The sequence below is a fragment of the Haemaphysalis longicornis genome, unplaced genomic scaffold (assembly GCF_048455015.1).
Source record: "Haemaphysalis longicornis isolate Haplotype H1 unplaced genomic scaffold, Haemaphysalis longicornis Haplotype H1 scaffold_10, whole genome shotgun sequence".
NCBI classification, from domain to species: Eukaryota; Metazoa; Arthropoda; class Arachnida; order Ixodida; family Ixodidae; genus Haemaphysalis; species Haemaphysalis longicornis.
In genome coordinates, this window is record NW_027526204.1 from 38,360,751 (window position 1) to 38,384,896 (window position 24,146).

At 45.6% G+C, this 24,146-nt stretch overlaps 2 protein-coding genes across 2 annotated transcripts; both read right to left on the reverse strand.

Moving 5' to 3' along the window:
- Positions 1-643: 643 nt before the first annotated feature.
- LOC144159789 (uncharacterized) lies at positions 644-11,086 on the reverse strand. Its single transcript, XM_077691475.1, has 2 exons — positions 10,999-11,086; positions 644-3,669 (listed from the first exon to the last, which is right to left on the reverse strand). Exons 1-2 carry the CDS (start codon positions 11,084-11,086, stop codon positions 3,206-3,208), a joined length of 552 nt encoding a protein of 183 aa, XP_077547601.1. The 3' UTR covers positions 644-3,205.
- Positions 11,087-19,182: 8,096 nt separating this feature from the next.
- Positions 19,183-22,130, reverse strand: LOC144159790 (uncharacterized). Its single transcript, XM_077691476.1, has one exon. The coding sequence runs from the start codon at positions 22,128-22,130 to the stop codon at positions 21,597-21,599; it is 534 nt and encodes a 177-aa protein (XP_077547602.1). The 3' UTR covers positions 19,183-21,596.
- Positions 22,131-24,146: the final 2,016 nt, after the last annotated feature.

Sequence of the window (24,146 nt, forward strand, 5' to 3'; positions counted from 1 at the left end):
AGCATTTTCAGTGAAAAGGAATCGACACTGCTCACTGGCAAAGATACTAGCATCAGTTTTGGTCTTAACTCTGTTTACACGCTTATAATATATGCATAAAATGCCTTTCAAAGAACCTTACTTAGGATTGTAATGCGTCCGGCACAAATGTATTTTGAAGGTTGAATTAGTGCACTGTTAGTTAGTGCCGAGAAAAGTACCTGCAAGCAGATGGTTGGGAAATAACGATTCCGTGAGGGTACACAAGGGGGGGTTTAAAAATCAAAATAATTTTTCATGTCTTGCGCTGCCTTACAGGCAGTTTTTTTTTCCTGCAGCTGAAATGGAAGGGCTGCACAAAATTGCCATTTAGATTCCTCTTTCACGAGGGAAGTGTGTTAATAATTTTAGAATATACAGTTCTACCCTACATATCTAGAATAGAATCACAATATGGGTATACCCTCATTACACTGACAGTAAACATAAAAAAGTCAGAATATAGTTATACCCTCTTTGCAGTAACGCTAAACACAATTGTGGTCGCCACATGCCATGAATGTGTAATTCCATATCATCAATAATGCTAAAAGCAGCAGGATAGCTTGTTTGTGTTTGTTTTATGCCGCGAGAAAATTTCACAAGAGTATATTAAACAGCCTTTTATTTTTCCACACGCTAGCTACTGAAGCATGCTGGAGAAATTCATGTTTCACTTTCCTCGCTGAAAAAGGATAAATATATGCTCCGACTCGCAACTGTTCGCACAAAATAATTATTTGCTTTGCACTCGCTTCGAAAGTAAAAGTGTATAGCAATCGCACAATCATGTCGACTGGTGGTTCCGGTGCATTGTGGTAAAGCGGAACCCCAGGCATGTCCTAACAGTGTAGTCCCATCCAAGAGCACTGCATTGCACAGCGTACCAAGCGACCACTACCAACAGAGTCTCTTATCTCTTCTTATCTCTCTTTTTCTGCAGCAGAGGCATCGAAAAACACATTTCATTGCAAGCGTCTGCATGGATGCCACAAAACAAACCTCTTTTCCACCATATCGCGACGGGGTTGGGCCATAGGCTTGCCTACCTCGACTCCACTCTAGGTGCAAAGCCTACAGTTCTTTATTTAGTACCAGTGTCACATCACACACACTGCTTAAAATTTCAACGCTCTAAAGCACATCCGAACCACCCCCATCCAGAGGGTGCATTCACTCTCTCAGGGCACGGTGTGGTCCGTCCTTGTATGGTGCTGTATTTCTCAAGTCTCCCGAAATATAGTAGCTGATTTAATCAATGGATTTGAGCTTTAACGCGCCGACGCTACACAGGCGATGAGGTGCACTGTCGTGGAGGGCTCCCGATTAATTTTGACCACCTGGGGATCTTTAACGTGCGCCGAAATCTCGTACACACGGACGTTTTCACTTTTTGCCTACATCAGAAAAGCGACCACCGCGGCCGGGAATCGAACCCGCGTCCTCTGGCTCAGCAGCACACTGCCTTAGCCGCTGAGCTTCCTTAGATACAGCGACCAGTCATCCTGGTGCACTGCAGTAAAGTGGAACCACGGGAATTTCTCAAAACGTACTGAGGTAGGGAAAACCACGGTGTAAGATATACCTTTAGGTGTGGACACAGCAGCCCAAAAATCTGTCAAATAGAGTTGCTGGCGCCGTGGCGCCGCACGTGGACCTTTGATTGAAAGGTCATCTGGTGGCAGAACTCTTAACTAAGCTTCGAAGTGACCGAGGCTTCAAGTGACTTGAACAGCGACTGTCCGAAGCCAGGTGGTTCGCAGGCACCAGCGGCATGCGTGCCTGCTCACCGCGTGAGCTCACACAATGCGATTTTAACGCGTAATTTATTGCATTGTTTAAACAGCTGCGATATTTAGGGTGTCGTAAGTTCATTAAGACGCGCGTGCAGCTCCTCAGAATATTGGACACCGGCAGTGAGTTTGACAACATCGATTCGTCTCCGCTGCTTCATGCATGGACTTACCCCAGTTGTGCAACGTCATTTACGACGAAGAAACATCAGCGTACTCGCTGCCAGTTTAATCCAGTTCACAAACTTCCTAGTTTCCTTGTATGTCGGGGCGCAATTCCGGCAGCAGACGCTTTGTTTTGCCGCTGCTTGTATGAAGTAGCTTGGGGGGGTGTAGCCAACGGTAAAGTCGACGGCACTGCATCGTTTGCGAGCGCGCACCTTTCCGACATTCAGTAGTACATCCCCTCAAAGCACCAAACAAAACCCTTTCGCGCAACCGCACTCTCAGAAAAATGCTGACCGCAAGAAGCATCATTTTTTGCTGGGGATGGCTGCAGAGCACGCATTCATTCGTTTAGGATCGCAGGTAACGTTAATTACTGTCACGTTTTCTGGACATTCGTTGCAGTACGTACTCAATAAAACATTTGCACGCCATTTTTTCGTTGCGCAAGCATAAAAAGCGCAGCATAAAATCTCATTGGTGTGAGCGATCAACGGCTACCGCTGCACACATTCCCCTTGGTTTAGTGTTTTATACCTTCTTTTGATTGTTACCGACTCAAAACACATGCTTAGAACTAGTTGAAACACTGGGGCGAGCGCAAAGGCTTTTGCACGGCTTTCTTCAAATTATCATCTGCACCCCCGGCCGGCGGAACCAGCCAAGCTGCGACTGGCAGAAATCGAGCAGACGACCGGTTACGGAAGCTGCCGAGAAGGCCCGACAAGGAGCCGAAGGGATCCGAACACCTCCGAGTGGGCGGCGCTCGGGCAGCTTGTTTTCTCTGCCACTGGAGGGCGCTGCAATCAACGGTCTCAGGGGCGCCAGTTCGGCGACTTTATCTAAACGAAGAGCGCACGTTCGTTTTGTAAGCTGTGTCCTCACCTAATAATATATCTTACACCGTGGGGAAAACCAACTGCTACTCCTGCACTGCGTTTCACTTTCCCATCAAGTTTTCAGAACACTAGGTGACTGCAACACATGGTCTCCCTTTTCTCTAGGATCATCGAAAGGCATGTTTCACTGGGCGTAGCTACAAAGATTTGACGAAACAAACCTCTTCCATGATATCACGATGTGGGGAGGCCTTGTCCACCCTGACCCCACTAGAAGGAGCACTCTAAGTGTGCACCCTACAATTTTTTTGGTACCAGTTTCATCCGAAGCAACGTTCGACGCTCTACAACACATTCGAACGCAATCGTCCCGAAGGTGCATTCCCTCTCTCAGGGAGCAGCGTGGTCCGTCATCATGTGCACCCTCAGCTCCTCCGGCCTGCCGACGAGGCTGATGCAGAGCGCACACGCGGGGGGCTGCACCAGCTGCACCGGGTGCGCACTGAGGGTGCCCCTGGTGTGCGGTGGCGTCGTGGCGCCCCCCTGGTGGTGCGTCTGCAGGTGCGCACTGAGGGCGCTCCGCTGGGAGAAGCAGTGGACGCAGAGCGGGCAGCGAAAGGGCCGCTCGCCCGAGTGCACGCGCAGGTGGCTCTTGAGGTTGCACTTGTGGGCGAAGGTGCGCGCGCAGAGGCGGCACTGGAAGGGGCGCTCGCCCGTGTGCGTGCGCTGGTGCACGATCAGGCTGCACTTGTACGCCGTCGAGAAGGAGCACTGGCCGCACTGGAACCGCCTCCGTGGGTCCACCCCTGCGCACGGTGCACAACCAGGCAGGCGGGTGCGCCCTTCAAGCGACACTGCCAGTTAACAGCCGCGTGGTGCGCACGCGTGCGGGCAGAGATTGCTTCCTACAGCTAAGATGCCGAGCACGTTTGCCAGAAAGGTTGTACAACCATTTCCGTTACCTTCAAGAGGCCATGAAAACACAAAATGCAACCATTTTTAGGTAAAAATATGTAACATTCGTTAACCCACTTCAGTCATGAAAGAAAATTTTGCAGCCAAACAAACACAACAAATATTGATAGTACAGTCAAACCTCGTCTAACAAAGTAGTACTGGGGCAGCAAATTAGTTCGTTATATTCAATATTCAGTGTAACTGTAGAGGCAAAAATCGGCTCTAATAAATCAGCAACCTGGCTCGCGTAACACTCCTACATAAAAAATGCATTGTTCTAGGCTTCGAACCCACTATAAATGAGGTGATCCATATCTGTCTTCTTCTGGCACTCCAAACTGAACAGACCGGAACGCGAGATCGTGAAGTTACAACAGAACAAAGTTTGTTCGCCAAAACAGGCCTGTTTTCTTATTTACTCGAAGGAAGATGTGGCCTTCGCCTGGCGTTTTTTCGCAGCCTGAGCAGAATGAAGCAACTAGAAAATGGCTGTTTTGAACCACCTTTTTTTGAAAATTTTGCTTTCAATATGCTAGCTGTTGAGTTTTGAGCCTCGCAGAAACCAAATATTTCTTCGTTACAGCCGATATCGCGTGGCTCTCAAGGTTTCAGTTTCGTTGTAAAAAGAGCAGGTGCCATTGAAATGAAGCGTGACCAAACAAACTTCAGTTCGGTATATCTGATAATTTGCTACATTAGTGTTCACTATAAAAAGGTTCGACTGTACTTTCAAATTTCGCACCACAATGATGTCGTATGGGCACGAGTGACAAAATATGGGCCACCACTAAACACATGGTTGTCACTGCATTAGTTGCACATTAGCATTCAAGTGATTTAATCAAATGAGGCCCCACTAGTGTAGCCCAGTCATATTTCTTGGCAGTGTCATTGGTTGGAGGTCGCCAATTGCACAAAGTTCTGCAACGTCGCAGAGACATCGCCGCAGAGTAGCTAAGGAGTCGCCACTGTTGCATATGTTTCGCTTAATAGCATCTTGATTATTTCATTGAAGTTTGTGGTACAAGCGGTGCCATTTTTATGGAGACAAAGCACTGTTTCGAATGAACCGAACTCATATTTTGGCTCCAAGCGCACGTTTAACGAGTGTACCATGATTGGGAGTGGTTGGGGGTTGCGGCCATCACGGTAGCCAAAAGACAGCCGACGACTTCTTCTCAAGTTTTCTTCTACGTTATCTAGGGAGAGATTTTTCCCGATTGGCGTGCTAACTTATGCTTCTCTTCTGCACAACTATCAAATATAACTGCTGGCTAGCAACTAGCAAAACAAATGAAGGCAGCGTTCACCACGCATGTAAAGCTAGGATGACAACAAGCCAGCTTCAACTGTTTGAGTACACATTACTGCCCTACAAGAAACCTTCGGCTGGTGTTGAGTGCTGGCATTCGTCAATTCTTTCGGGTGTTTTTGTCTTCTGCGCGTTCCTTTATAAGCATGCACCTTCATCTATGTAGCGGCAGCAGCTTGCAAAAAAAAAGGATAACCACATGTAGATACTGCGTGTGAAATTTTGCTAATTACTAAAGCGCAGTGTCCTTTTCCTCACTGATAGCGACTTTCCCATCACATCACGATAACTGAATGCGGGAAAGTCAACTTTCCACAATAGCTTTTACAAAACGATGACGACGATAAGCAAAGCAACACCAAGTGCTTCAAGAAAAAAAAAACGCTTCCTGTGGTTGAAGTCGAACCTGCGTCTTTCGCATTTTGTTATGAAGCCCATATATGTCCGAATGCGTCATTCCAGCAGCACAGTCGAAGCAGTTTGGATGGGAGAAAGCGTCACATTTGAACCATCTTTCTTCTTAGAAAGGAGCTTTCATATTTTCGAGCAAGACAACTTTACTTTGCACCCAGAAAAAGATCATCAACGGTGATACAGCAAATGGCAGGGGACCAGTTTTGGTGGGTGAAATCACTCCCTTGGGCACTCTTTCGCCCCATTTTAGAGTTTTCGTACCCCATGCCCAGCTATCCCTTACTGTTTCTCTAATATAGACACCCTTGCAGGTCCGTCAGTATCAACGGACCTCGTGTAGGAGTTCGACAATGGCATTGCTGGCTGTATGTAGCCTCTTTTTCTGGACACGTAATATGAGGACCAGGACAGAAAAACTAGGCAGCAAGGTGCATGTTTAAGTCACCTTGGTTTGGCTGATTAAATTGCACCCTTCAAGCTGTAGCCTTTGTTCAGACTGGTGAAGTTATTCGTCCCCTTGTTCTGCGATCATTTGTATGCCTCTGCTTCGATGTTCTTGGTTGTGCAATGGGACAAAAGCTGCCTTTGAAAGGTTCATTACGATACCTGGCTAGACAAAAACTGGGTAGGGCTTTTGGGGAGAACAGGTTTACTCTGTTGGGGTGCTAATGATAAATCCAAAAACGCCCTTAGAAGGCACTCCTGGCTACGATTAACAGCAATTCATCTTTTGGCAGTCGAATGGTAATACTCTCTGGTGCAATGCTTGAAAGGGTCATTGCACTAAGCCTTCCAAGTGGTAGACACTAAACAGAAAATATTTTAAGAGAATAAGGCATGTGCGAGAAAAATTAGACTTGCATGCTGCACTGCTACATGTAGTCTTTATGTGATAATGCCATTGCACTCTCTAATTCAATTATAAAAAAGTCAGTGTCTTCGAAAAGCCTGTGCGGCTTTCTGCATTGTGATAATGGCGCCATCATGTTTGCAGCTACCACCCAAACAATCGTGCTCAATCTGACACGGCCAACCATGTTTTTTTTTGTAGTAAAGTTGGTTTGCCAGAAGCTTGCATAACTTATGTGAAGAAGACTGTTTCCTTCGAAATAAAAAAAGAAAATTTTGCTGAACTAAATGCAATTAGAGCCTACACAGATAAGCGTGATCCAACCGAAACATGCACTACGCAAAGCTTTTCGAGCGAATTGACCAAACACCACCGGCAATGCAAGAAACATTCGAGAGAGAGAGAGACGTCCCCAAACACAACACGAAATTGACGACAACAACGTGTGCAGTATAAAAACTCTATATTACGTCACTAAGCATGTTATAAATAGAATAACGTTACAGGGTGTTTGTGGCAGTTCTCGCGCAGTCCTACAATCTGCACGCCCGAGAACCGCACGCAACTAATAACGTGTTACAGACAAAATCACCGTCACATGTGCACCGAAACCACGTCCTAACAGAGTAAAGTGATAACACAAAGTGAGTATGTGTGGGTACATAGGAAGCCATTTCGACGTCAACATGTCATCAACGCTTCATGCAAAAAAAAAAAAAATCGTAAACTGAGTAGAACAGCTCATAAGAGCATTAAATTCATAAAGAGTTCACTGCTGATAATGCAGACAGGCCACAAACTTCACAGATCGCTCACTGCAGGCACTAGAGGCAGATAACAACTGGTACGCTTGCATTAGGTAGTTCTGTATTTAATCGCATGAAAGCAGTCAGTTTCCCCCACAGACAGAACCGACACATAAATGCGCACAAAATGCATCTACAACAATACTGCCAGAAACATAAATCATATTCGAATAAGTGCGGCCAAACATCCAGGCCAACAGGCGAGCTTTCAGATCGCCTCAATACATTGAAGAATGCGTTGAAACAGTCAGAGGCATTAAGTCGTCACGCACCACGGAGCTAGCGGCCTTGGAAATGCTGGATACCGGCAAGTACATTGGAATGCAATAAATACAAGGAGTTTCATCACTACTTCGTGTGAATAGGCCTGCATCGTGAAACGAAAAGAAAGTTGAACAGCGTCGCAATGAACCCGACCCAACTGTCAAAACAGTCACGAGAATGGGTTACTTCACACTAATGAATGCTGTCAACACCTGTTTCAGGGTTTGGGCTAACGGAACACAGCTAGCCACTTCAGGGTGGCGTGAAATGGCAAAAATACATGCACAGACAACAAACAAAAAACAGAGACTGAGTATACAGTAGAGATAATGATGTACAACAGACCCCACAGGCAACTTAGTAGTACTTAGCAGCAGAGCTAGGCTCTTACAAGTGGAGCAGTAATCAAGGCTTCAGCATCAATCAAAGGTCACAAACATTCACATCTCCAAAAAGTGATTACTGAAAAAAAAAGAAAAAGAAAACAAGAACAGCCTTCTTGCCATGTTTGCTATACACAAATAACATTTAAAAAAATGAACGTAGCAGGAGACAAGGTATAGAATACAAAAAAGAAGAAACAGCTCCATGTACACTTCACGTGAAATAATGAACAATATCAGATTAAAGGCCACACAGAACACTCAAACACACAGCATTGTGAACCCGGGAAAAAAGATAAAAACTGCAGCAGCCGAGTGAATGAAGGCATAAATATTTTAAAAAGACAGCTGGTGTACATAAAAGTAAATAAAATGCAACCACTGGTCAATAAAGTTTTCACCAACAAAACCAACCAACTGGTCAAGAGGACACGCTAAATGGCAAGGGGAGAAGGTAAGGGCCCCAAATGACGATGTCGTTGCGTTATTGTTCGCTCTTTGTTTGTTCGGGTGTGATTACACCCCTCGTGCTTTGTCTTTTCTGCGGGTAACACCTCCTGACGGTGGTGACTTGCAAAGTGCTGTCAATTAGTTGTCAATCACACAAACCACAAGAATGTCGTTTGATGTCGAAGGCAACTTGATGTCTACGCGTCATTTGTGAAAGTGACATTTCTGAGTGCTCTGAAAGGTTGCGGCGTTTGTTCCAAATAAAATATCTTTATCACTGAACTAACAACAATACACAGTACACATTTCAAACAAGCTGCCTTTTCAATGATATGCGCTAATCAAATAGCCTTAAATTAAGCATGTTCGGCTAAATGCAGAGGATCGTTAGGAGCTACTCCCATGCTAACTTGTGCATTATAAGGTCTTATCAAAGTTGTGTTTTCTGAGTACCGCATTCACTCACATAATAGATGCGCGCTCTTACAGTAGGCGCAAAAATTTTGCACTGTTTTTTAACCTTCACGGAATGAAAGTCGATCATAAAATGTCGAACGCCGATCATAAAAACGCATGCAAAAGCAGCGGCTTACAGGTGGCGAATTGTGGACTACTCAAAAGCAGCGAATCAAAATGCATCAGCTACGGACATCCTAAGCATGGATAAAAGCAATTCTGTGGTTGGTAACAAAGTCTCCTCTCTCTCACACAGGGCACAGCTCAATGAGGCTGTGAAAGACAAAGCACAAGTTTACGGCATTTGAAAGAACTCGCCTCTAGTAACGCACTCAGCTACGTTCAACCATTCAAAGACACTCTCTTAGTCGAAAAAGTGAAAGAAATGCTGATAAACTTTGAAACTTTGTGCAACACAGTGACGTAATATGGGTGCGAGTGACGTATTGTGGCCCAGCAGCGAAAACCTGGTTATCAGAGTGTTAACTAGCTGTTCGTTACAATTCAAGTTACCTAAATGATGAAAGCTGACTGCAGGCTCCACTACGATTTCCCAGTCATGTTTCTTGGCGCACGCAAGACCCTGTGACATAATGAATGCAGAAAGTGTCAGGGGAATCGCCACTGCTTCGTACGCTTCCTTTAGTGTCTCGATTATTTCTTTTAAAAGTCTGCACTAAAACTGGTATCACAGTTATCTGGGCAAAGAGTAGCCTTGTTACCAAGCTTGTATATTGTCCGCATGGCCCATTTAACGTAAGCAATGCAGTTGCGCAACAAGACGGTTCAAGGCGTCCCCGATGCCCACTTTTGGCCAAATTATGACAAAAACTGCTCAGACTGCGACCCAAGGCAGGTTTGTTGTTGTTCAGTGTCTAGCTTAAATTAAACAGTGGGTTAGATTTTCCAAAATCCAGCAGAATGTACCCCGAGATATATGAGAAAGAATGCAGCTTCTGTGGGCGATTGGGCACGCTCCGGCACGTCGTCCGAGAGTGCGATTTCACCGAGACCATCCCCCCCACCCCTTACCCAACCCTCCACCACCCTTCCCACACCCCTTGATGGGTGATGGGAGACCTTGCTAATCAGGCCCGCCTTGGAAGACCAGCTCGTCCTGATCGCCAGGGACGAGGCAGTCGAGGAAGCAGATGGGTCCCGTGAAAAGGGAACCACCCCCTCCGGCACGTAGTCACCGCAATTTTGTTTGGCTCAATAGAGTTGTTCTCTCTCCCTCTCTCTCTGTGAGTGAAATGCACCAGATGTCTGCACGCTTGAATTCGAAAGATTCAGTGGCCTAAATGCATGAAGCAGCCCAGCACACCTAAGAATTCACTTGGAACATTTAGAACATATGGAACCTGATTTGACACCAACTTAGTGAGGCTACGTTACAAAAAGAAAGAGAGAGAGATAGAGAGAGAGAAGATGGAAGGGTGAAAGCAAGAGATTTGAATAAACTCAGGTATTTGTTTTTCCTTCGCACAAGGCAGTACCGGTCAGTTACTTTTGCTTTCCAAATGAATACGAAACGATGCCACAACATTACTCGGATGTGAAAAACAAAGCAAGCACGAAGGTGCAGTTCGACCACTGCAAAAGATATACAAAGTCTCACGCACTGTCTGAGAAAAATAAATGAAAAAAAAAAAAAAAAGAGTAGCTCCACAAAAGCCCCTTCGTCTTGCCGCTTAGCCGCATGTCGCGGGTGCCGTGTGGGAAAGCCTGTCTCTGTTGCCGCAAAGAAGTGGGTGCGTGTTTCCCATGGTTGATTGCATGCACTCAAACTGCGATACACTCAATAGGTGACGGGTAAAAAGTGCAAAGGCTCACGGGTACGTCGTTTGCTCTCACCACTTTCAGTTCGAGATCTCGCCTGGCCTCCTGTACGCCAGCAGCTTGATTTGATTGATTGTGGGGATTAACGCGCCGACGCAACGCAGGCGATGAGGCGCGCCGTAGTGGAGGGCTCCGGATTAATTTTGACCACCTGGGGATCTTTGCCGTGCTCCGAAATCTCGTACACACGGGCATTTTTGCTTTTCGCCTCCATCAGAAAAGCGGCCGCCGCGGCCGGGAATCGAACCCGCGACCTCGTGCTCAGCAGCGCAACGCCTTAGCCACTGAGCCACCGCGGCGGGTCACGCCAGCAGCTTTCACGTGCGTGTGTGTGTGTGTGAAAACCTCTCAGAGAAGCCCCTAGTAGGATTATTCATTGTTATTCATTGAATGCGCGATGCACGAGTGTTTTTTTTCTTTTCGGTGGAAACAGATAAACAACACGCACACACGCGCGTGAAAGCTGCCGGCGCACAGGAGGTCAGGAGAGCTCTCCAATCGGAAGTGGTGGTGCTCCGCGGGGGCAGACAATGTACCCATGAGGCTTTGCGCTTTTTACCAGTTCACCTATGCCCAACTAGTTCTCACCCACTGTAAAAAATGTATTTTTCCTGTCCTGTTAGCGGAGCATTTCTCATTTTCAGCAAGGCGTACTTGCATGTATTAGAGCTCGTTGAAACAAGTGTCCACCTTTGTCACCGCGATCTTCAAAATGCGCACAAAATATTGTTTCCAAACAGTGCTATTCACTTCGACATTAGAAAGCTTCAAATATTACTAGACCTTAAACAAAGCGCTTCTGAGCATTCAAACTGTTTCAAAACCTGTCAGGAGTTCCCTGTGCGGTTCGGAAGTTATAAATGTCCGAAGAGCCGCAGGTGAGTCGGTATGTAACACCGGAAAATGCAGCCGGGTAAATTAAGGGCACACAGAAAATGCTTGAAAATGTAGTCTCACTTTCGGCTTACTTTGAACTAAAGCTTTTCTCCAGCACAACTGTCTTCAAACCAGCTAGGGAACTTTTCTCACCATTCAAACACGCCTTATAAAGTTGCAAAGAAAATTGAAAAAAAAAAGATCAACTTTCTTCCAACCTCCTCCTCCACATTATCTGATCGCTCTGTTTCTATCTAACTGTTACCACAAACTACTGGAGAGGTGAACAACTTTCCCGATAAAGTGTCACCAGTGGTGTCTGAAACAAACTACACCGGAGCTTTGAGTTTCTCAAGAGCAGATGGCTCTGTGCAAATCCAGGACCACGTTCAGGCATTTTCGCATCATGACATGTGCAGCCAGTCTGGGAATCAAACCCAGGACCCTCCTCTGTTCGAGGCAACACCTATCCAAGTGGAGGAGGAATCATGCAAACAAAGGGAAAAAATGGGTGCGCTATTTCGCTGACAGCCAAGCTTCAGAGCTGCACCAGAGCCAAATGCTTCGTCTGCTTCACAATCCGTTCTTTGATCCTGCCAACACCTGAAAGTATACCATATTTTCACGCGTATAACCTACCCCTACACATAATCCGCACCCCTACTTTCAGCCCGGCGGAAAAGAAAAATAAATCCTCGCATATTGACTGCACATTTGTCAATTTATCTTGTACTCATTGTCCATGACTGATTGGAGAGCTGCTGTTTTCCAACTTGTAACGGGGTCGGGACCTCGTCAAGCTGTTCGAGCTTTTAGTCCCGTACTCCTCCTTTTCTAAGGAAGTAAAGCAGTTGATTGATTAATTGATTGATTGACATTTGATACAGGAAAGGCTGCCCCAAAGCAACACACCACATACTATGTAGACAGAAAAAGCGTATATTTTGCCTGTAGAATACACGGACTGCAAGGAAAAAGTTACAATCACTAAATAAATCCAGTAAGAGTGCGCTCGTCCTTGTTTTTTCGTCCTCGAATGTTTTTCGCAATCGCTGCCATGGAAGGCTTAGTCAGTGCTACTGTGTGGGAGCTTCACGGCACAATGCGCATTGCCGTGAAGCTGCACTAAAGGAAAGAACCGGCTTTTTACCCGCAAGCCTAGCTTGCCACTAAATTTTTACTTTTTTGGTGTGGGTTATACGTGTGAAAATACGGCAGTTAGCAAAGCCGCTCTGAGAAATACTGACGAAGTCCTGTTTTGAGACATGTGTAAAGCAAGGGGAACAACTTACACCTCGAGGGGTCGCATTACCACTGATGTGTTTCTGGCCTTGGCCAGTGTCTACATAAAGCGCAAGTGTGACTACGCCCCGATGTGGTGGCCTGTGGTAGAAAAGCGGAGACTGCCTAAATGAAAGTACATACCGCCTGTGACTATAGGGAGTCATTTGCGAGTAGAGGCTATCATTGCTGCGTTCCATAATTTGCCAAGGTGTAAAAGCAGACGAAAAGAACAGCAAGGGGTGGGCGGGAGGTTAGAAATCAATCTTTCGGAAATCGGTAACCAGTGGCAAGATGAGTTTTGAACGTTTTAAAACTTCTAATTTTGTTTCTATCAACCACAAGATACCTTCCAGTACGACTGCTGTCGCCAAGGTGCACGCAGCTTTCACACAGGTAATGTGCCCAAAAGAAGCTGGCCGCCGCATGTCGATATTGAACACTGAATTAGTGTACACATTTAACAGCCCATTTGATGCACGTGCAACACCTTTCCTCAAAACTGTCTGATCAGCTCCTGGGAATAAAAACGAAACAAAACTACGAGACAGCTGTTTCTAATTGCTAGGAAGAAAAGAGTGCGGGAGATTCAGAAGTGAAAAGTCACTTCCACGGTTCTAGTTCTCCCACCACACAAAGTCTTTTACTTCCGAAGTTTTGACTGTTGAAAAACAAGAGTCACCCATTTTTCGCCCAACTCTATAAACTTTTAAGGCCAAAAACCATTTTAGGTGGAAGGACTGCAAGTGTGAAGCACCTTTACTACTCCCAGTTTCCAAAGGACCCGTGAAGACAAAACAGAATTTAGTTCGATTCAAAATGACTATTCTTTGCTAACTCATTCACCTCCATTCCAGCCACAAAAGATGCTTTTGAACAGAAAAAAAAAAAAAAAAAAGCCAGGAATGCTGAAAAGCTTTCAAATTTTGTGCTACACTGACGTAATGTCGACCAGATTTAGGGGAAATCCCCAAGAAGAGTTTGACATCCACCTCAATGCAGCCATACGGCTACAAAGGAAAGCTTTCCTTTGTAGCCGTATGGCTGCATTGAGGTGAATATCAAACTTTCCTTACCAGTGATGTAATATGAGCAGGAGAAGCGCAACACAGGCCAGATCTAAAAACAGGTCTAAAAGCAGTTACCCGTGCGTTAACTGATTAACTACAGGTCCCTCTACAATCGCCCAGCCCTGTTACTTGGTGGTGGATTGGATAGATCGGTGACCTCCAGTCGCACAAAAAAGTCCCTGTGACGCCACTGAGACCACGCCAGAAAGTGGCCGGGATGTCTCAAAGGCTTCGCCTGTTTTCTTTTAAGACGTAGATTATTTATATAAAGTTTGGAATAAAATTTTTAACCTAGCTCTTGGGGCATGGCAGCTTTGTTAATGAATGAAACTAGTATTTTGTCTTCATAGCCCATTTAAACGTCACGTCCGCTTAACCCTTTCAGCCCTGATCTTTTTATTTCAAGCAAAACGATGTTTTCTGTGCATTTTCCTAGAACATAGCATCCCATAATCCCACAAACAGAAAATAGAGCTGGGAGTGCAAATATTAACAGATTTATTAACGAGGCAATTAATTTCGACATCTGGCAATTAAAAATTTTACGTGGAGCAGACATCACTTTTGAATATTTTGAACAAAAAAAGGAACTTATAGTTTACACCTGCACAACCAGGCTTTTGTACTTGATAGCCTGCTTCTACGTGTCCTCCAGTTTTCATAAAAGTGGTTCGTTTTGAGATTTAGCCATTAATATTTTGTTTCTTATTACTTATTTTACTCGAAAAATTAACCCAAAAATCAATTCGAGAACAACTGAATAACGCATCAACTTATTCACATTGCTCTTTTCAGCAGGCAAGAAAAAATTCTGGCAAACCATGCTGATGCAAATAAGCAAATGCAAATACACGCCACTTATAAGCAACGTGTACCCTTACTATTGTTCACCGAGCTTTTCTAAAGCCCGAGCCATAAACAAGCACTATGCGCAAGTTTTATTAGCAACGGCAGCTGCATACTAAGGAAGAGAAAAACGAAAGCCTGTTAGCTTTTTCCGGCTAAGTGAAATCCTTGCAAGCCCACTAGTTAAGCTTATTAAGATTGGCTATATGGCTCTAGTACGTTACTGACCATAAAGGTTTATGCGCAATCTGTTACGTAGAAAATTAACAGATGTTGGGGCTCCTAAAGCCCTCGCATGCAGTTCTAAAAGCTCCAAGGCAAGCTAGCATGCTTAAAGCATGATCTCAGCATCTCGTCAAGCCAGTTTTTGAATTGTCACAGCCGATCACTGTCACAATTACATGATAGCAGAGATGAGCGAATACAAGCAACTTTAAAGAATTTACGAAAATCTTTTGCTTCGGAAGCTTGTTTATTTGTTTACGTTACGAGTAATAAAGGAATTAAAGTTGGGCTGATGCTGTTCGCAAGACACGTGAATTTGGGTTGGCTTTCCAACGCCACACTGTAGCCATGCAAGAAAGCCTACCTTGAGAACATTACTTGCATTTAAAATGCAAAGGCAGAAAACAAGTTCTAGTGGTTACTGCCATTTGGCTACCCCTGAATGCCAGAGCCTACCCTGCCCAGCAAACAACGAGATACAGATGCCCTCTGCATGTCAAATGAAATAAGGCAACACTTTTTTTTTGTGACAATGTGCGCCAAGTTTTTTCTGTTAGACTGCTTCGCCGCCCTAATCTTTTACTAGTAATGTTCTTTCGTCACATTTTCCTCGTCTTGTTGCAGCACTGCAAAAAACAATGCATCAGCTCTGTAAAGTCCTGACCACCAAAGCTATCGCCCTTAATTCTCAGAGCTACATTTAGAACTTCGACACACATCAAAGCAGAGTCATTATTCGTACTTGAAACTGATCGATTACAGTTGCAGTCAATTTTCCCTATTTGCATTTGCTTTGCAGAAAAACCTTGCATGCTAGGAAGAAGCCATAATTTTGGGGAGAATTTCAGCAATTAGGAAAAAAAGAGAGAAGGAAACGTTCTAGGCAGGAATGGAAGAGCGGTCCAGAGAGTGACAACTGAAATGCCTTGCTCAATGCTTAATTAAACGGGCCAAAGACAACACAAAACTTTGTTCTATTTGAAAGGACTAGCCTTTCGTAAGTAACTCTAACTCAGTTCCAGCCATGAAAGACGTGTTTTCAACCGAAAAAAGTGAAATAAATATTGATGAACTTTCAAATTTCGTGCCACAGTAATGCACCACGGGCCAGCGCCAAAGCAATAGTTAGCGGTGCGTCAACTGCATGTTAGCATTCAAGCAATGCAATCAAATGGAACTAGAAGCCCCACTACAGTAGCCAAGTCGTGCTTCTTGGCAGTAGGCTTAGGTCAGCCGTTGCCAATCACACAAACAAAATTCTGTGATGCGGCAGAGAAGTCGCCGGAGAGTGGTTGGGAAGCCGCCACTGCTTCGTCCCATTTTCCGAATATCCATACTATTTGTCTGAAGCTTACGATGAAATTGGTGTCACTTTTATTGGGACAGAGCGGTCATTTTGTCTTCATGATGGCCACTTCAATATGCGCAACACATTATCGTCTGTGGCAACTTAAAAAATGTGGGCCCGCTTGCCTAAACTTCATTTCACAACTTCCCCCGATGGCTTTACACATGCATCGATATTCTGTCACCTATGCGAACAGAAACAAAGCACTACAGAGGAACAGATGATCTAGGTACGAGGTAGTTTGTCAACGTCTGGAAGCAGCAGTGCTCGACTTAGCGGGTTTCCTACCCAGCGCTGGCAAATGTAAATCCTCCCCCCCCCCCCCCCCAACGCCTGTTTCGCAACTTTGGGCACTGCTACACCACTCGCACAAGCAACAAGGCCTTCAGCTTCACAACAAGACACCATCGCCTCCGACAGACACCCAGAACAGCTAGAGCTGCCACACGTGCTTATAAACGCTTTGTTGCTTTCAAAGAAAAGTGCTGCAAAGCCGTACACTAACACGTGCCATGGGGGAAGTCATAACGACTTCAATGTGTAAGTAAGATGCTAGGTGTTAAGTGTACCGGCAAACACTTCGGGGTCCTAACAACTACGTGACGTCGACACAAGCAAGTACAGAAAGACCCGATGAAGTGAGAAAACGAAGAAAACCTATCTATATCAATGAGAAAAAGCATGAGGAGGATAAATAGGAAGTGGTGGCCATCTTGGAAGGGGCAACAATGATGCATTCACTGCGTTTTGTTCGTAGTTTCCTCAAGCGTTCTGAGCTGTCGTAATGGTCATGGGTGCCAAAGAGCCGTATGAGAGGGGCTTCTAAAAAGTGGCTAAACCATACACTGTAACCATTCGAGTGACACAACAAAGTAAACAAATTCGAAACTAAAAATTTGGGAGCATTGGTGCCGCAATGTGACTACAAGGCTCGTCGAAATGGAAGGCACTGTGCGGACTTTTTCCACTCGAAGTTCTGAAATCGAATCTCGCGGAAGAAGCTTCCGAATTTACTCGGCCATCAATATGCAGCGAAAACGACCAACTGGACCTGCCACACCTATTCATTAATGAAATCAGCTATGTTGCAACACTAAGAATGAAATAACGGAACAGTACTGCGCAATCACTACCACAGTTCGAAAGTTCAAAGCTAGAATTTTGTGCTCCTGTTTACAATTTTCCGGGTAAATGTTCGTGCATTCAATTTTTTTTTTTTGCACAAAAAAGGGTGTTTAAAATTGTCGTCTGCCTTGCACTCTATATCCACTTCGCCTGATCGGTGATGTAAACTCTGGCGATGCATTTCTAGTGCCAAGGGGTGGCTCTCAAGGGAAGACGCTCATACAGAGTTAGTGTTCGCCACTTCTTACCCTGCCATTTTCACATTGTTTTGCTACGCTGAAAACAAATACCCAGCTATGATGCTTCCACCCATGACGGGGTCCAACTTTGAATGTATAAAATGTGTTATGCTCTCCCTGTCCTGTTGAATTTTGTGCAGTGTACAAAACATCATCACGTGATACAGGCGTTAGTGCTCTAAAAAAAATGTACCACTGCAGAAGCTGTAGGCTCAGCAAACATACCTAAGGCCAGAAAGGCTAATAATTCAGCAAATAATTACACAACAATTTACGCCTGCAAATTTAGTTTCAAAGCTTTGTTGCCCTAGACAGGTCATATGTTTTTAAATTTGGGGGAAAATTACACAGTTCTTGCCAGTTCTGACCAACATCAAAGGGGCAAACAGTTGACATCGTAAATAAAATATCTTTTGTACACTGAAAAATGTTGTTTGGAGGACCTTCGTGTGCGTGTAGGCCAGTGATTACTGGAGATGCAACTGCAATATTTTTGGAGGCCGAGATTCTTTGGGAGTTGCAGGTCAGGAATAAAGTTTGTGCAGAAAACTGATCTTTCATCAAAATTTTGGTTCTCGGGACTCCCGGGACTTCTGCAATTGTAAGTGGGACGTTGGAACAAGTACTAGTTGACACTGAGTTGAACTTTAAAATCAGGATGATGCACATATTTTTCATCCATCTCTCTCCTCGTTTTATGTTGCACACTGAGAAAGGACCCATCGGCAAGCCACAGTTGGTAAAGAGAGGTGGACACTTTCCCAAGCCTTTAAAAACGTAAAGGCAGGAACCACGGAAGCATTTTTTACTTCCAGCAAGTAAAAGTGCAGCTGTATGCCATCACAAGACTCCACTGAATCCAAAAACTGCTTTTAGAAATGTGCTCCACTGGCATTTGCATTACCCTGAAAACGAGGACTGACAAGGGACCTGTCTAGCATGTTTTCGGTTCGTTGTAATCATTGTGCTCAACTTGTTCAAGTACACCTGTCAGGCCGAGTACAGTTCATCGATGTTTAGGGGAGAAGAAACCAACCAGTTCTTCTGGTGACAAAGCGAAGTTCGGTAAAGTGGCCAAACGACGTCTAGAAGAGGTCCTAAAGACGTCGTTGTTGCACAAACCAGCACCAAATAATTTTGCCTGTTTAGCCTCGCTACCTAAATGTTATTTAGTTGAACAAGACATCTACAGTGCGTATATGAAGACATCTACAATGGCATATGAAGAGAGTTGACACGGACAAGTGCTTTGGATGACCGGACTGTCTCAACTCATTGTCTCATTGTGTCAACTGTCTCTGTGCGACGTTTTTTTTGCACTGCATGTATCTTGCTCAATGGAGTACCATTTCTGCCAAACTATCACGTCAATCGTCAAAGGGGCCGTGAAGACAAAAAACAACTTTGTTCAGCTTGAAAGAACCAGCCTTTGGTAACTCACTCAGCACCGTTTTAGCGCACTAAAAACTTTTTTCCAACTGGAAAACGCAGAAAATATTTCAAACTTTCAAACATTGTGCTTTACCGATGTTACATGCGCAGGAGAGACGTAACGTGGGACACTACTTAAAATGCAGTTATCAGCTTGTTGTTCCATTTTTAAAAGATGCTACAGCGCAAAAAAAAAAAAAACAAAAAAAAAAACATGGACACAGAAAGACGACGGGACGAGCGCTGTCTTTCTATGTCCGTGTTTTTTTTTTCGCGTTGTAGCATCTTTTACAATGAACTACCAACTCGCCCAACAGTACATTTCGTTAATCCATTTTTACACTCAAGTGGTACGCCCAAATGGAACTAGAGACCCCAGTGCAATCGCCCAGTCCTGCTTTTGGGCGGTGGCTTTGGTCGACAGCTGCCAATCGCACAACTAAGATTATGCGACGTCATAAAGAAATCATTGGAAAGTGGCTGGGAGGTCGCCACTGCTTCATCCATTTTGCTTAATTTCTCGATTATCTGTTTGAAGTTTTCAATAAAAGTGGTTCCTTTGCTATCGGGGCAAGGCAGTTGTTTTTAACGAACCAAACTTGTATCTCGTTTTCACGGCCTCTTTAAAGGGACCATGCAGACAAAATACAAGTTTGTTTCATTCGAAAAATTTCGTGTTTTAAGAGTGCCTCCAGCACTTGTCCGGCAGCAAATGATGCCGTATTCACTGACAAAAAATCAATTTAGGTTAAAGTTTTGATTCTCCCACCAAATCTGTGTTTTTGTGATGTCTTCCATGAAGTCACAAGGACGGGTATTCAAACAAAATTCCAGTGCATCATTCGACTCTGCAGCCTGACTTGCTGTCAATCCTCCCAGACGGCGCTACCATTGTCAGCCCCGGACTCTTGCCCGCCTTGGTTTTTTTTTTACCGTTTTTTGCACCTGGCTTGTTCTTTTTATAAAAGAAAATGATCGTTTCGTGAGACATTGGGTACGCTCGACCAACGCCGCCTGTATAAGCATTGCCCAACGCGTCACGCGCTTTTCAATGGGAAGGGTGGGGACACTTAGTTCAGGCACTCATACGCTACGTGGCGCGCGCCGGCGGACATCTTGCCTTACGTCACTGCTTGCGATTCGCCAACGCTGCACCCACTTCTACGACGTGTGTCTGTCAGCTTGGCTGCTGGGTTTCAAGAGCCGTTTTGCTCACATCTTAGCCGCTACGGGGCGCTACTTCTGAGGCGCAGTGGGGATCTCGTGCGACGTGTTGCTCGCTTCACACTTGCGGCATTTTTCGAAAGATAACTGATGGAGGCGGAACTGAAATAGTGTGAGAACATATTAATGGCCGCGTAGACAAATAGCGAAGAGAAAAACGATATTTCCGGACGGCACAGCCATTATTTTACTGACATTTGTTTCTCTGGAGGATTTAGGGAACAATAATTGTGTGCACAGTTTTTGTTCAGGCGCTCACTTCTACCATTACTTTCCAAAAATATCACGTGCTTGTATATTTGACAAGATTATAGAAAACAAAAGAATAAGCAGCTGATGGCCCAGCCACGCTGTCTGGGCACTCCTACGGTACAGTCCTCAATTTTGAACGGTCGTACCGATGCGGAGTGCGAACAGCGGGGACAAAACAAGGCCGAAATGCGGAGGGGACAGAGGGGGCCCGTGATCCAAGTAGGTAAGCGCGCAAAGCCGCCATCAGCCTGCAGCAGCACAAGTGATTTGGCGTCCGCGACAAAGGCAGTTTTATCAGCGACAGACCAAGACAGACAGGCATGGCGAAAAACAAGAAGGCATAGGAGCGCCTCCTGGGAGCGCTAAACAAACTGTCAACTATTTTGCATAGTTTCCGAGAAGCGGCGCTGGCCGACAGACATGAAAGCACGCCGGAAGGCTACGGAGCAGGAAAGGGTAGGCGAGGGCAACAGGAGAGTGGCTGTTTGGCCATTTTTCGCTCCCGCTTTAGGCAAGGATTATACAGGCAGCGTTGGCTCGACAAACAGGGTCACGCAAGACAACGTCACTTACGCCAATCGACCAGTCTCATGTAAGGCAACTCCAAAGCAGCAGGCTGCTGTGCAGCTAAAACAAGCATAGTGTGCTCAGTACCAACAGCAGTGCGCATCGGTACTTCTATCCTTACGTGCGTTTTTGTAACTTTCATTGTTTACCGCACCATTCCTACTGCTGTTGAACGAATATGCAGTACATTTAAGTGCAAATAGCTCCTTCGGCAAGCTTACAAGCCCTGCCTAATTTGCGTTTGCTTTTGCCGGCCTTCGCCAATCGCAGAGCTGGCTGGTACGGCATCATAGGCTCTGTTGCGGGAAATGAGCTGGTCGGTCACATGGCCATTCCCTTTTTTCCTAATTATGTAGCTTATTTGCGTGAAGTTTATGTTAAAAGTGGTGTCAGCATGATTATAACGAGGCAATCTTTCGAATGAACTGAAGTGTTTTGTCTGCACGGCCCCTCTAAGTCAAACACAGTTGTGAAAGCCACACTCAGACGGACTCACCCACCGGCAACGCTTCACCACAACACACCGCAACAACCGGCAACAGAGCTTCGCAACCGTCCTCAGGCACTCAGGTGGAAGTGGGCGAAGTCGAAGACGACGGCGTCAGGGGAGGGGCCACGGCAGCCACGACGGCTTGCGGCTCGGCCGCGGCCGCGGCCTCAGCCGCCGTGGCGAGCCCTCCCCAGGGGGCGCAGCACGCGCGGAGGTGCCGCCACAGCTCGTGGCGCGTCAGGAACCCGCCCGCGCAGTAGCCGCACTTGAAGGCGAGCTGGGGCGCGTGTTCGTGCTGCAGGTGCTCGGTGAGGAGTTCGCGCCGGCTGAAGAACAGGTGGCAGAACTGGCATCGGTAAGGGCAGGCGCCTGCGTGCAGGCGCTGGTGGGCCTTCATGTTGCACTTCTGGGCGAACGTCTTGAGACAGAACTCGCACTCAAAGGGCCGCTCGCCCGTGTGCGTGCGGTGGTGGCGCTGCAGGGTCTGCTTGTAGATGGTCGAGTAACTGCAGAAGCTGCAGTGGAAGCGGCGCACGTTGGCACCGATGTCCGAGGAGCCGCGGCCGCGGTAAGTGCCTGCGCGAGGAGGAGGGGAATGAGGGGGGAACATGTGTCAGTGTTTCAATTCCGCCACTCACTACAACAACATTACGTGGACACATGCAGTTCCACAGGAAACCTTCACAACGTGGGCGAATTGGTTCAGTGCGGTCCACTGTTAAAGGGAACGAGGTAGTGTGTTTTAGAACACCCGCCAAAGCTGACACGTGGCTGTACAAAAAGCACAACGATGTCTGCCTCCAAAATCTGGTCCTCGGCGCAACTGGAGGTACTCAATGAGCAGGCACACGTGCTTTATTCTGCATTTAAACGAGCGTAGAAACCAACTTTCTGTTTCTTTTAACAGTAGACGGCACTGTACATGTCCAGATGGAACAGCACAAGAACAGGACACTGGTTGAAAAGAGACAAAAAAAAAAAAAAAGTGCCATGTCTGCCTTTTCTTTCTGTGCTCTGTTTTGTGTGCTGTTGCATTTAGCCAGTTACAGCCCCTCAAAAACTAGTTGCCAAAGTGTGAACTGCGTACAGTGTTAGATATTTATGGTGGGAGGGAGGAAAAGGGGGAAAGTCTGTTCCGGTTCTCGCACTCATTAAATTAACGTTCTGTAGACACCCGTTCCACTCCTCCACTAAAAACCAAAGCCCAGCTAGCAGTCAACAAGAAAGCGTGAAACGCATTAACTTACAACAAAATACACAAGTACACAGAGTCAAATGCTTGCAGAGCAGTACAGATGACGATGAAAGGAAGAACAAAATACTTTGAGCAGTCTACTTTTTCTTTGGCCCTTGTCTGCACTGCACTGTAAACATTTGACGTGAACTACCAACAAGCCCAAGAAATCATTATTGATCGCAACATCTGACTCCTACGATCCATTTTCACCACATAACATGGGAGACTCGCGGGGAAGTCAATGGTTTCGTTCAAACAGGCACTGCTTTGTCAGTGGAGGGGTGAAACAGGTCTCTAGGAGCCCTTGCAAGGACGTTGAACAAGCACGTTTAACACACTTTTATCGCAACTCTTTGTTGTAGAGGAGTGGGCCCAAAGGAGATGGAGAGATTCTCGATTAACGTGCAAACTTCTTGCTTTTTGTTTGCGCGTAAAGACAACCGTGCAGGAAACCAAGAAGCATATCCGAAAGTGAGCAGCACGCAGTCCAACGCTACAATTCATCCCACTGGTCGCATCTCACTGGTCCTCACCTATGACTCTGCCTTTCTTCCATTACACTGTGACAACATGGGAATTTGGCAACCATTAATACACTTCTCAGGAACCACGTAAACTGAAAGAACTATTGTTTATAAACAAATTCGCACAATCACAAAGCAACCCATGCAACACCCTATACCTAAACTAACTTAAACTTTGGAAGCCGTGTAAATTTAAAGGCAGCTAAGAAGAGCGATAAAATGGCATGCAATGCATTTCAACAACACTGGAAACAGGAAGAAGAGGAAAGGCGGTGAGGGTAAACCTGACACAGCAGAGAAATGGGCAGTGGGGACAATAAACATAAGCGGAATGTAAACAAAAGATGGGGGAGTTGACAATCCCGCTTAACTGGTCTTTATACTTGTGTCAGTTAAACGGCATAAACTGAGCACGTAAACAGGAGAAACTGTTAACATATGGTTAATAGACACAACAAAGTAATCACAGGAATACAAAAAAAAAACCCAGAAAAACTCACAAAAACGTGCACACTGTACAATAAGCACACCTCAGGTGGGAGCAGTCAGATGTGCGTTAGCGCACGAAACTGGTCGGTAATAAGCGAACAGAAACCACTAAGCTTTAGTATACGCCTATTAGGCCTACAGTGCTAGTGAATTTGAGACGACAAATAGTCATTGGATAAGACACCTTTTGTTGCGGTGACCCAAGGCAACGGTCACATCAGATGTGCCATTACACAAAAAGACTGCTTTGTTCTAAACTGGCGATGCAATTTGTTTGGCTTATAGTAGTAGCGGCAGCTTTAAAAAAAAAACTTTCGGAGAGACTGCGCCAAGTTTGCAACCACCAAACTCTGAATTAAAGCCTGCCTTTACCAAG